Here is a 13,431-nt window from a genome sequence, read left to right as displayed (position 1 = left end):
CTTGAATTTGGCCCTGGTGCACCATGGGCTCCTGGTAGCTTTTGCTCGTTGATGGTGTTGATGGCGGGAGGCTCTGGCTTGGCCCATTCCCACCCTCCCCTCCTCCCATACCTTGGGATGTTCTCACGGAGGAAGTTCGAGGTTGGCTTCTCTGGCAGATGTTATGGTTGAGCCAGCATTTTGTGGGCTCATCATCTTCCACTGCCCTGACCATGATAGGCAGAGGGGCTTGTGGCTTGGGGAACATGGGGCGGGAGGTCAGATGGGTGAGTCTGGGTGCTGGTGTTGCCTTGGCCTGGGACCAGATGCAGAGGCTTAGCTCTGCCACATAATTGTCACTCCACCTCGGGCCACCTTGTGAGGCTGGGAGAGGCAGGTATCAGCCAGTACGAGATTTGCACCCAGGAGGGTGGTCCACTGTTTTAGAACTAGAGAGGAGCATCACTGTCCAGTTTTAAATTATTTTACAAATGTATGTTTTTGCATCTTTGCTTCTAAAGCATGGACTTCTGTAATGTCTATGTAATGTTCTTTGCCAACGCCCACTTCTCCCATTGCCCCGGGAAGAAGAAGAAATGTGGTGTAAATGTGGGCATGGGCTGCCTTTGCCCTGCTGTGACAGTGCTGGCCTGTAGGACTCCGAACTCTGGGGCACAGAAACCTTCCTTCTGCATCCACAGGCACTGAGAGGGTGGCGTGAACACTCACAAGCTCACACATCCATGAGAGACAGAGCAGATGTGAGAAGTGGGCCTGGAGGGGAAGGCATGGCCCCACGAGCCAAGGGAGGGGACTTGGGTTTTATCCTGAGCATGATGGGAAGCCATGGGGGGATGAGAAAAGGTGGTGACGTGATTACATTTAGGATTTTCATGAAGTGTTCTGGCTGCTGTGCAAAGAATGTGTTGTCTTGGGGCAAGAGTGGACCCTGGGAGGCCAGTTAAGAGGCTTCTGCTTCAATCCAGGAGAGTGAGTATGGGGATGGGGACAGAGAGAAGAGACCACCCAGCAGTCTTAGATGGACCCCTGACAGTGCTTGGGGTTATACAGAGGGTCAACCATGCTCTCAACCTCTGTGAGAGGTTGTGCCTTTTAGAAGGCACAGTGATATACAGTCCCGGGAGTGTGGTTCTGTCCTGTTGGCTGTGGCCCCAGTTTATGGTTCACATTCTTGACCCTAACTGGCCCCGCAAAGCTGTGCTTTCTGAAGCTGCCTTTGTCCTGGCACTGCCACCTCCTCTGGGCCTGGACTGTCTTGGATGGCGCCTTCCATCCCCTCCTTGACTGTGGCTGGGAGATAGCTTCCAAAGTTTAGGTGACAGTGAGGCAGACAAGTAGGCTCTCTTACCTCGACCCAAGATACATACCCAGCCGTCGAATTTTTTCCCCCATCTTCCCACCAGCCCTGTGATGCTGTGATTCTTTCCCCTGTGTTCCAGAAAAGTAAGAAAGAAGGACACAGAGTTGGGGTAATTAATCCAAGGTCCCACAATTAGCAGATGACAGAGCAGGAGTTTGAACCCAGAGCCCATCCACCTGTGCCTACTTCCTTTGCCCCTTGTCCCTCCTGGATGGAGTGGCCTCAGTGCATCAGTGTGACTGAGTCCGGGACCACATCTAGACGGAGGCCTCACTGCAGGTACTGTGTCTCCCTCGTGTGGAGGGGTCACTCATGAGTTTTGGTGTCGTCGGCCTGGGGCCGGCCTCTGGTCGCTCCAACATCTAGTTATGGAGCCCAAGCCAGTGAGCCCCCGCCCCCATCTGTCCTACATGGGAATCATACCTGCCTGGCACCTGGGACCCAGGCGACATGTGGCAGCAAGCAAGTGATCTTAGTAGGAGCTTCATAAATGTTAATTCCCTTCCTCCTCCTCCTCCAGAGAGGTGAGAACACTGCTGGAAGTTTCTTCCTGAGACCCTGAACCTGAGCAAGCCCACCTGCTCTCTGAGATTACCTGTGATGTTTGCCTGGCAGGCCTGTGAGGTCATCTGGTCCCCATGTTTCATTTCCCATTTTACAGATGAACAATCCGAGGCCGTGAACGGAGCAAGTTGCCTGACTCCTTCCCTGAACTGCCCCTCCCCACCCCCGCAGAGCTTAGCCTGTTTCCATGGGCTGGAAGAAGCCCTCGAGCTGGTCCAAACACCTGGCAAAACTCAGGGGAAAGAAGAGGACCCGGTCTGGGGGATGGCCTGGCCCTTCCACAGCCCCCACCCCAACCCACGCTGTGTTCTGTCCCATCTCTCGGCAGGTATATCCGCACCATGTACCTGGGGATTCAGAGCCAGCGGCAGAAGGAACACCAGCGACGCTTCTACTGGGCTATGATGTACGAATATGCAGACGTTAACATGCTGCGCCTCCTGGAGACCTTCCTGGAAAGCGCCCCCCAACTGGTGCTACAGCTCTGCATAATGATCCAGAAGAGCCGCGCCGAGACGCTGCCCTGTGAGTGCCCCGCCCCGCCCCGGGCTGGGGCCACCTTCTGCCCTGAACCCATGTGCAAGCCTGCCCCGCCGTCACAGCAGAGCAGAGCCGGGTCTCAGTGTCCAAGGAAGAGCAGGACAGGGGCCCTGGCCTCCTGATCGGGATGGAGGGTGGGGCAGGGGGAAGGCCCCCTTTCTTGGTGCTGGCCTGAGCTGTGGTGTTTGCATGTATGTGGGATGGGGAGATGCCTCAGAATGGCACGTGCCCAAGAGGCTCAATCGTGTCAGGCTGCATCAGCAGTTTTAGCCAGTTTTAAGCTGTGGTGCTCTGGCTTCAAACCCATTTATAACATGTAGAAGCCCCATTTATACAACAGGCTCAAGTACCTCTGGTCTAGGTCATTGGGGGTGGGGGTCCGGAGCCCAGTGCACCCTGCTCACTGGCCCCCTCCCTACTGCTGGCCTCTGTGGCCCCAGGGGGTCTCTGAGGAGCCCAGAGGTGTTCAGGGCCAGGTTGGGACAGCACTGTCTCAGCAGCAGCAGGAAGCCTCTGAGGGCCTCCTGGCTGCCTGAGCCCTTTCCAGGTTGTCCTCCGCTGGTCAAGGCAGGGTCTTGCCCCAGGACAGCAATGTCAGTCAGACCCCAGATCAAATCAGCCTGCAAGTGTGGTGGTCAGAGCATGTTTGCTGGGGGGGAGGGGTGCTGGAGCTCCAGCAAGGGAGAACCTCTAGGATGAGCAGGGGCTGGAAATCTGGGGAAGACCCGAGCTATGTGACCCCCACATGTGAAGGGACGACGGGGAAGAATGGTCGTTCCAAAGGGTGAGGGGAGCCACAGGGGGACCTCTTCAATTCAACGTGTGGGAGACATTTGAAACGGCAGGAGCCATCTGGTGATGGAAGACTGTCAAGGAAGTAGTGAGTTTCCCGTCGTTAAGAATATTCAAGCAGAGATGTTGCTGAAGGGACTCAGCCCAGAGGTTCCTGACTCCAGAGGGCATGAACAAGTATGATCTGGGGGAGTAGGGCAGCTGGGGGAGGGGGTTGCCTCCTGGCCTCCTGGTCCTCTCCTCTGGGCCCATAGCTCCTCCAGCTGCTCTTGAGGGCCCTCAGTGCTACCATGTTCATGAACACCTACAGGGGGTGCTCCAGGGGAACCCCCCCACACACACACACACAGGCCTTTCATCCGACTGCATTGCCTCCTTCCTTTTCCAGACTGGCCGGCACTTTACGAGCTCCAATCCCTTAGTCAACTGTGTGGAAAGGGGGTTTCATCTTCAAAGGCCGGTCAGAGAAGCCTGAGCTGTTCAGGCCAGTGGGCTTGATCCTGGCATTTAGAACCCAAGGACTGAGTTCTGAACCCAGCGGTTTTGGCTCTTGGGTGAAGGCCCCTGCCCACCCTGAGCCAGAACAGCCCCAGCTTCAAGTGTCCCCAAAGGAAAAGGCACCTCAGGCACCCCTCTCTGTGCCACTGTGCACTGGCTGCAGAGCCCACTGGGCCAGGAGTCTAAGTGCCTGCCCCATCCCACTGACTCACTGGAATGCAGGTGTGCAGGCTGCTGGCAGGAGGCAGGCCCGGCCTCCACCTCTGGGAAGCAGAATGCAGGAGGGATGCGAACTGAAATCCTCTAGGGCTCGCACTGGCAACCTCAGCTTTCAGGCCTCCGAAGCCCCCACTGTCGGGAAGAGGCCTTACGCAGCCCTGGGGTGTCCAGCTGCTTGGAGCTGGAGCCCAGCCGGTGTCTGCAGCCCCAGCAGGCCAGGCCAGGAGAGAGTGGAAGGTGCTAACTAGATGTCTAGCTCCTGCTGGGACGTCTGGATGCTGAGCAGGAAGCCAAGCTAAGGAGGGCAGTGCTGATGAGCGCCTGGTATCGCCTCTCCCATGCACACACTCTGCTCATGCACACGTACTCCCACTGGCATCAGGCAGGACTGGGGAACACAAGGAACCTTGCAGAGGCCTGTCTTTGGGGTACATGGGCAGCCAGGCCATCTGCTTGGGCAATGAACCGGTGTGACTGGCTGCCCGTGGCTGCCCGACAGGGGCCCTGGGAGTTCCTGCTTCCTCCTCGCTCTTGGAGGAAAGACCATGGGGCGGTTTAGAGGGTGCCGTCGGTTATCAGCACTGGGAGCCTGGCTTGGTGATTCAATCTGGAGGAAGACCTGCGTCATGGGGTGACCTCTGAAGTGCACATCCTTGCTCTGCAAGCCTTGAGGGAGCCCCCATGGGCCCTTGGTGCCAGATGAGGTGCCCAGTGCCAGGCACCCTCCTTGCCCACCCGCCAGAACCTCCACACCCAGCCTGCCCTCACCCCACGGGCTGCAGCTCCTGAGCCCAGGCAGTGTGTTCCACGGCAGGTTTGCTGGGGCCGGGGCAGGGCCCTTCCCTTCCATCCAAGTCCTCCGTCTCTCCCCGTTGCTGTCTGAGACCCCATCTAAGCTGCCCTTTGCTGCTTCAGTTTCAGATCTTCCCCCACCCCCACCTTATCGCCTGTGTGGCCAAGTGATCTTTCCTCTTCCAAACTTTGGCCACATCCCTGCCTCCTAGTTGAGGCAGGTGGCAGGGTGATGCAGGGGGCAAGCTTCTGATGGACACTCGTTCCGTACCAGGGTCCTGGTAACCACTTACACCTGCTGTGATTTTGCATTCTGCTCCTCACCTTTTGGAAGTCACCTTTCCTCTTTGGTAAAACCGGGGAGGTGATGGTCATACCTGGTTTGGGAGGGGATGCGGTGGTGTACAGCACATAGAGCACTTTATTACCTGTCAAGCGCTGCAGGCACCCACAGGGCTGTGTTTCTCATTTCTGGGGCAGTGGTGTGGGCGGGGTCCTAGGGGGACCCATGTTCAGCCCCCCGGCTCATCCTGCTCTGGCCCTCTTGCCCAGCCCACCCTTCCTTCTTGGATTATAAACGCAGCAGCTGGATGCGAAGTTCCTGGACAGGAAACTCAAGGGGCAGCAGATGTTGCTTCCCAGGGGCCAAGGTCAGAGAAGGCCAAGGGGCTGCCCAGGGAGCCTTTGTGCGCAGGAGCCTGGAGGCGATGAGAGCCATGCTGCTTATGCCCACTTTCCCCAGGGAAACTTGCCCTGGCTCTTCCGCCCACGCGTCCCTCTTTTTGTGCCAGTAGCTCCAAGGTTGAGGGAGCATTTCCCCACATCTGTTTGGAGTGTAGAGTAGGTGTTTCTTGAAATAGACTTTCACAGTTAAATACATTGGGAACTGCTGGGCTCAACAAATGTCAGCAGCAGTCTTTGTCATTGGGTTCTGAGTCCCCAAGATGAGGGTGGGTCTGCAGGGCTAGCTGGGTTGGTGGGAAGGAGGGAAATTTGCCGTCACCATCACGGAGGTCAGAAGCGCGTGGCGTGTTCCTCTTGCCTAACTTCTAGAATGTCTGCTGGTCACCAAAGCATTGTGTTATGTGGGATAGATGCCTTCCTTCTCTTTTCCCACAAAGAGTTGCAATAAATGTATGTCCTTTAAAGAAAATCAGTTTAAATATTAGGCATTGGTGAGAGAAGAGAAAGCCTGTGACCTTGGAAGGGACCTGTTGGTGACATGGACTCTGTGAGTTCTTAGAGGGCAGCAGCCTGTAAAGACAGGTGACTCCACCCTGCTGCTTGACAGCTGTGTGACCTGAGACACGTTACCAAGCCTTTCAGTTCCTCAGTTTTCTTGTTTCTGAAATGGGGATAATATCAGTGCTTACCCCAGAGGGTTGTCCTGACAAATGTCAAAGGCCTCGGGCAGCATCTGGCCATTTTGTTGTTGGCAACGGTAGAGCTTTTACTGCAGATACACTTTTTGACTTGAACCCCCAGCTTTACTAGTGAGATTGTGGCTAATTGGCCTTGTTTGGTGGACCTTTGGTGACACCTGACGGCTTTATACCATTAATGTGAGTAGAAGATGAGGAAGATCACTGTTGCTATAATGGGTGAGTTTCCATGGATCTTGCCCAATGCTAGCCTCTTCCACTTTTGCTACTTGTCGTCTCTCCACCTTTTATTCCTCTTTTATCACTGGGTCAACCATATAGTATTTAGTCCATAGGATGGATTTGTATCCAATTTACCTATAAAACCAGAGTCAGGTCAAAATACAATAGTCATAGGGAGTTCCTGTCATGGCTCAGTGGTTAACAAACCCAAATAGGATCCATGAGGACATGGGTTTGATTCCTGGCCTCCCGCAGGGGTTAAGGATCCGCCATTGCTGTGAGCTGTGGTATAGGTCACAGATGCAGCTCGGATCCCTGTAGGCCTGTGGCTACAGCTCCAACTGGACCTCTAGCCTGGGAATGTCCATATGCCACAGGTGTGGCCCTAAAATGACAAAAAGACCAAAATATATATATATATATATATATATAGTAGTCATAGTAATAAGTCACAGACATTATGCTAAAGTCATCTGGGTACCTTTGGGGGAGTCTTCCTTAAATCTGATGTCTTGAAAAGTTTAAATAAAGATAAAACTGATGATGTAGGAGTTCCCGTTGTGGCACAGTGGTTAACGAATCCGACTAGGAACCATGAGGTTATGGGTTCGATCCCTGCCCTTGCTCAGTGGGTTAACGATCTGGCGTTGCCGTGAGCTGCGGTGTAGGTCGCAGACGCGGCTCGAATCCCGCGTTGCTGTGGCTCTGGCGTAGGCCAGTAGCTACAGCTCCGATTTGACCCCTAGCCTGGGAACCTCCATATGCCGCAGGAGCAGCCCAGGAAATGGCAAAAAGACAAAAACAAACAAACAAAAAACTGATGATGTAAAGGGAGCAAGTTACCTGATGTGCCGTTTACACTGATAGTGAGCCTGTGTCTGCTGAAAGCTTTATGAATCTTCTGGACTGTGACAGAGATTGGAAAACAGTTCTGAATAGTGAGGGAAGGCCAACAGAGCCGCGTATAAATCCTGCCTCTGCTGATTATTGGCTTTATGGCGTGGAGCGAGTCCATGTCCTTAACTGGGCTTCTTCATCTGCAAAGCAGGTCTAATGGCTACTTTGGGTAGTTGTGAAGGTCCAGCAAGATGCATATAACCCCCTAAAGCTTCTTGCCTGGCGTATTATGGTCACTTGATAGTCTGCCATTCAACAAAGATGCATTAAGTCAGGTGCCATACTCTGTGCTGAGGGCAACAGATTTGGTCCAGGCCCTCACAAATCTTCTGTTCTCTCTTGGGCGACGTAACAGAAAGAGGTAGATAGCCAGCATGTTGTGCTAAGTGCTTTAAGTGGACAAACATGGTGCCAAGACCAAAGTAGGGGGTGAGGTGTGGAGAGAGCTTATTTGGGCAGGGGCAGAGGTATCAGAGAAAGTGTCTCTGGAGAGCTGACATTCAGGTTGACTGTGAACAAAACTATGGGAAGAGCGGAAACTGCCTTCCAGGCAGAGGGAGCAGCATGTACAAAGGCCCTGGGTTAGGAAAAGCCTAGCTTGCTCCAGAAAGTGAAAGGACCCAGCAGGGCTGGAGGGTGGTGGTGGGAAGGGTTACTTGGAAAAGCTGTGTTATCAGATCAGCTCTTAAAGAAGCTGCTGTGTGGGGAGGAAAACCAGAGCTGATCAAACCAGTGAGATGTAGCTATAGGGGGTTAGGGGTGAGTTGAGGGGCTGAGAAAGCGTGACGGACAAAGCTGAGCACACAGATCGGAGGGCTCTTCTGGAGCAGAATCAGCAGTACTCAGCAGGGCTGGTTCAGGCAGCAGCGGAAGGGGTGGGGGCTCTAACTGGTACGTTGAGTTGGAGGACAATCTAGGGAGTGGGTTTTGGGGGATCAGGTCAAGAGTTAGTAGCTCTATCACCTTTCCTGACTTTTGGGTTTTTGGAAGCTTTCACGTGAACATTGGCAGGGGATGGGGGAGCGCTTGACGCCCACGCAGCACTCGAGCCTGCCTTTTGCGTTGAACTCCTGTGGAGGAGTTATCCTTCTTATTGGCTCTGATGCCCACTTTCCCGTGGCCTCACACCCCCACTTGCCAGGACCCTGCTGTAGGCCAGACGCTGTCGGGAATGGGTTTGCACAGACACCTACCCTTTGGCACATGTCCTTAAACACCAAGCCCCAAAGCAGTGGTTTTCTAGTAAATGAATGTTGAGCTCTCAGATGCAGCTAGGGAGTTCCCACTGTGGCTCAGTGGGTTAAGAACCTGACTGGTGTCCATGAGGACGTAGGTTTGACCCCTGGCCTCACTCAGTGGACTAATGATCTGGCTTTGCTGCAAGCGGCATTACTGTGGCTGTGGCTATGGCTGTGGTGTAGGCCAGCAGCTGCAGTTCTGACTCAACTCCTCGCCTGGGAACCTCCATTTGCCTTGGGTTCAGCCCTAAAAAGAAGAAAAAGAAAAAAAAAAAGATGCAAACTAGGCCTCTTGTCTTAACATCCTTTTGGTGTCAACCTCCCTAATAGTTTCCTTCCTTCCTGCCCTCACTTGGGGGCCCCTCTGACAGCAGAAGCCTCTAGCGGCGTGTGCCTCGGTTTCACATTTTCTCCTTTCTCCAGCGCAAGCCGACTGGTGACATCTGGGTGCCGCAGAGTGGCAAGTGTTCACCCAGTTTCTCTTGCGCCCTTTTCTTCAGCTGCCAGCCCAGGGGCCCTTCCTCCTTTCCCACATGAGGACGAAGGGCATCTTGGGGGGTGCTTGCCAGGCTCCTGTCGTGTGAGGACCAAGCTTCCAGGTTCCGGTTCCCAGGCAAGGGAAGCCCAGGGCTGCTTCTCTCCTCTTGGGAGGTTTCTTTTCTCTGATGTGAAAACTGCTTTCCACTCTCTGTCCAGTCGCCTTTAGCCATTAGCCTCCAAGTCTGGGATGTGAGAGTTGGTTACTTGATCATGTAGAATTTGGGTGACACTTTGGTAAAGTGATGGTGATCTGGTTGTGTGGCCCGTGGGTGACAGATCTGTGCTCTTCACCAGACCTGTGAATTTACTACTCAGTTTCCTCCTTACAAAGAAGTAAATTTGTTATTACAACAATCATTTCAGGAGTTCCCGTTGTGGCTCTGATAACAAACCTGACTAGAATCCGTGAGGATGTGGGTTTAATCCCTGGCCTAGCTCAGTGGGTTAAGGATCTGGCAATGCCATGAGCTCAGACATAGCTCAGATCTGGTAGCTGCGGCCCTAAAAAGAAAAAAAAATCATTTCACTGAATCAAACACTATCAGAAAACGAACCCCCCTGTGCAGAGTTATAGGGGGTCTTGGTGCCTGACCTAACCCTAACCCTGGTGGAGTGGCCCCCTTCCCCCCACCTCATCCCGGGGCTGAGCTGGGGCCACAGCCTCTGAGAGAAACGATGGGGTCTCAGACCACGTGGTACAAAGATCTTCCAGCCCCTGATCCCAGCTTCCAGGCTGCTCATCCCATGTCTGTGTCTCAGCCTCCTGAAAACACAGAGGAGAAGATGCGCAGTTTCCTGTCCACAACCTTCTGCTTCTCTTGTGCCTTCACTGGAATCTGAAATGAAGCAGGCAAGCCTGCTTCTCCCGCCTGAAAACAGACTTGGCCTCCCTCGTTTCGCTGGAGAAGGAACTCCCTCCGCCTCTGTTTCCATTTATCTTCTGAGACATCACCCCTCCTCCTCTCCCATCAGATACCTGCTCAGTGTCTACACCCAGGTCCCTGAACAGCCGCCTTCAGGTCACAGTCCTCCTTCAGCTCCCAGTAGCCTCTTGTCACACAGAACATTAAAACCTCACATTCTTAAACAGAACTTGCAAGGACTCTAGGCAGGGACATAAACCCTTTTGGTGCTTTCTGTGCAGCTTGAACTTGCATCCAGTTCTGAGGCCTTTTGGCTTAAGTTGCCATGACAAGTAAGAGAAAAAGCAAAGAGAAGGAAAGGTTTTTTTTTTAAATTGTGATAAGAACACTTGATGTAAGATTTTCCCTTTGAACAAATTTTAAGTGCAAAAGAAAGCATGTGTATATGCGAGAGAAGGTTCTTAAGGCGGCAGGAAAGATGCGAGGGAGGTACTGCAGTCGATTTCACTGCAGTTAACACAGATGAAATAGCTCTTGGCCACCTGGAAATGTTTGTGCATGAAATGCTGGTAGGAAAAGGGATACAGAGGCAGGCTGACCAGTGGGGCTTCTCGGGGGAGGCTCTGCGAGCTGCCTGTTCAGAAGCTTGAGCAGAAACTGTAATGGGGACATGTATTCACTTATTCAGTAACTATTAAGTGCCTATTATGTGCCAAGCACGGTACTAGGAACTGGGCGCAGAAATGAGCAATTAACAAAACAGTCAGAAAGCCCTGCTCTCATGGGTAGGGAGAGACAGGCAATGAACAAAACAAATATTTGATCTTATATATTAGAAAATGGTAGGCACTTGGCTCTGAAGCTGGGAAGAGAAAGGCGGGGTTGGGGACAGAGCTGTGTCCAGCCTTTGCTAGGACAGCAGGAAGGTCTCCCTGAGAGGTGACCTCTGAGCAGAGATGTGAGGGAGGGAGCCAGCCCCTCAGATCTCTGGAGGTAAGTGTAAGAGGAAGGAAGAGCCAAGGGCAAGGCCTTGGGCTCAGAAAGTGGCTCCAGTGTTTGGGGAGCAGCCGGGAGGCTGGGATGAGGGGAGTGGGGTGCCCGGGCTGCTTCCATAGCTCAGTCTTGCCCCCAGGATCCTGCCAGCAGGGTGTCTCTCTCCTTCTTTGTGAAAAATATTTAAACAGCTTTATTGAGCTAAAATTTAGTATATCTGCTGAGTTACCACTACCACGACTGGTCAGGACAGTTTCATTGCCCCATAGAGACACGTCACCCTCTTAGATTTGCTCTCCTGTGAGGTCTCCCTGCAACTTCCCCACATAGGGAGGCAGCCAGCTGAAGGAGCCCTGGGTCCTGAGTCTGCTGTGCTAGATTGTGGCGAGTGATGCTGGGAAAATCTCACCCACCTCACCTTCTCTGGGCCTGGGTAACGTGAGTGAGGACAGAAGGGACTCCTGAAGCCCTTTCATTCTGGCAGGCTGTGACTGTAAGGAAGAGAAAAGTGGGGGAATCTGAGCAGGACCTGGGCAGGAGCAATGTTATTAGGCTAGGCGTGCACACTGGGGACAGCTGTGAACTTGAAGCTTCATGGTGACCTCCAGTTCCAGGAAAGACAGCAGTTAAATGATCTTCAAAAGATTTTTTCTGGTTCTTAAGATTTCCAAGGAAAGAGGCCTACAGATTTCATGAGTGACGTCTTCCTGTGTCAAACATCTCTCATTCCTGGGAATGGGGCAGAACGGAAGAGACCCTGAAAAAGAAATGTGGGGTGATCCCTGTATGCTGTTCCACTTCCTTTCTAAGCCTCACCTTTCATCTTACCCTCAGGGACCCACTGAGCTCTGGACCCCTTAGAGGTGTAAGGAGTTCTAGGGCTGAGGGGCTCGCTCCACGGCCAGCCTGGGGTGAGGGTTGGGCCTAACGCTGCCCAGAGGAAAGCCTAGTGCTCTCCATTGCAGGCCTTCTTGTGCATTCGGGCCCAGCAAGCTCCAGGCTGCTGTGACAACATGGAGCTCATTCCCACCTCCTGCCGTCACTGGGCTGCAGCTTCTCCTTCTCCCCTCACCTTGCCTCAGTCATGACGGAGCACTTTGAGGTCCTCTCTGCTTGTCCCCTTGGCAGTCTCCTGAGACTGTCACTTGGAAGAAAAGGTGCTGCCTCCCGTTTTGCATGGTGGAAAGCTCCTGGTGTGGACCAACAGGCCTGGTGTCTCACCCTGATTTGTACCTAGCTGCATCTGTCCTTAAGCCCTTTGAACCTTGGGTTCTCGTTTGTAAACCCCAGCCAGTAACTCTTGCCTTGGGGAGTTTTGTCAGGAGCAGATGAAATATATTTATTCTTGGCACAAAGGGGACCACCCTACCGATCCTCAACCCTAGGCACGTGTCGCTCCTCTGTGTCCGGCAAGCCTCTGATTGGGTGACATCATTCTACCTGGCAGGCTTTTTCTTTCTTTCTTTCTTTCTTTCTTTCTTTCTTTCTTTCTTTCTTTCTTTCTTTCTTTCTTTCTTTCTTTCTTTCTTTCTTTCTTTCCTCCTTCCTTCCTTCCTTCCTTCCTTTTTCTTTCTTTCTTTCTCTCTTTCTTTTCTTTCTTTCTTTCTTTCTTTCTTTCTTTCTTTCTTTCTTTCTTTCTTTCTTTCTTTTTCTTTTTCTTTTTTTACTTTTTTAAAATTACTCAATGAATTTTATTACATTTATAGTTATGCAATGATCATCACAACCCAATTTTATAGCATTTCCAGCCCAAACGCCCAGCCCATCCCCCACCCCCCACCCTGTCTCCTTTAGAAACCATAAGTTTTTCAAAGACTATGAGTCAGTATCTGTTCTGCAAAGAAGTTCATTGTGTCCACATGTAAGTGATAGCATACGATGTTGGTGTCTCACTGTCTAACTAACTTCACTTAGCATGAAAATTTCTGGGTCCATCCATGTTGCTGCAAATGCCATTATTTCTTTCCTTTTAATGGCTGAGTAATATTCTGTTGTGTATATGTGCCACAGCTTCTTTATCCACTCCTCTGTCATTGGACATTTAAGTTTTTACCATGTCTTGGCTATTGTATATAGTGCTGTATGAACATTGAAGTACATGTGTCTTTTTGAGTCGTGGTTTTCTCTGGATAGATGCCCAGGAGTGGGATTGCTGGATCAAATGGTAATTCTATTTTTAGTTTTTTGAGGAATCTCCATACTGTTTTCCACAGTGGTTGCACCAGTTTACATTCCCACCAACAGTGTAATAGGGAGGCTTTTCTTTTCTTTTAAATTTTTTTATTATAGTCGATTTACAATGTTGTGCCAATTTCTGCTGTACAGCAAAGTGACCTATTCATACATACATATATTCATTTCTCGTATTATCTTCTATCATGTTCTATTACAAGTGATTGTATACAGTTCTCTGTGCTAGGCAGGCTTTTCTCATCCAGGCCACTCATCATTGAGAATTTGGACCAAGGGACAAGAACTGCTCCAGGGTCAGCCTGAGCACAGGCTCATGCCAACTTCACCTCCTCTGCCAC

The 13,431-nt window shown here is 52.0% G+C and overlaps 1 protein-coding gene across 2 annotated transcripts in view; it reads left to right on the top strand.

The window, feature by feature from the left end:
* The window catches only part of XKR6 (XK related 6), a 294,250-nt gene that overhangs the window by 265,399 nt on the left and 15,420 nt on the right, over window positions 1-13,431 (top strand). For both annotated transcript variants that reach the window (XM_021073068.2, XM_084997809.1), the window contains one exon: window positions 2,253-2,449. In XM_021073068.2, coding sequence (XP_020928727.2) covers window positions 2,253-2,449 — 197 coding nt within the window. The remainder of the gene's footprint in view (window positions 1-2,252; window positions 2,450-13,431) is intronic.

This window comes from Sus scrofa, chromosome 14 (genome assembly GCF_054392235.1).
Source record: "Sus scrofa isolate SSC_HxYL_T2T_F1_AM1 chromosome 14, Sscrofa_HxYL_maternal_Yorkshire_Landrace_v2.0, whole genome shotgun sequence".
NCBI classification, from domain to species: domain Eukaryota; kingdom Metazoa; phylum Chordata; class Mammalia; order Artiodactyla; family Suidae; genus Sus; species Sus scrofa.
Note: the sequence above shows the minus strand (reverse complement) of the source record. Positions and strands in the feature narration are given on the sequence as shown.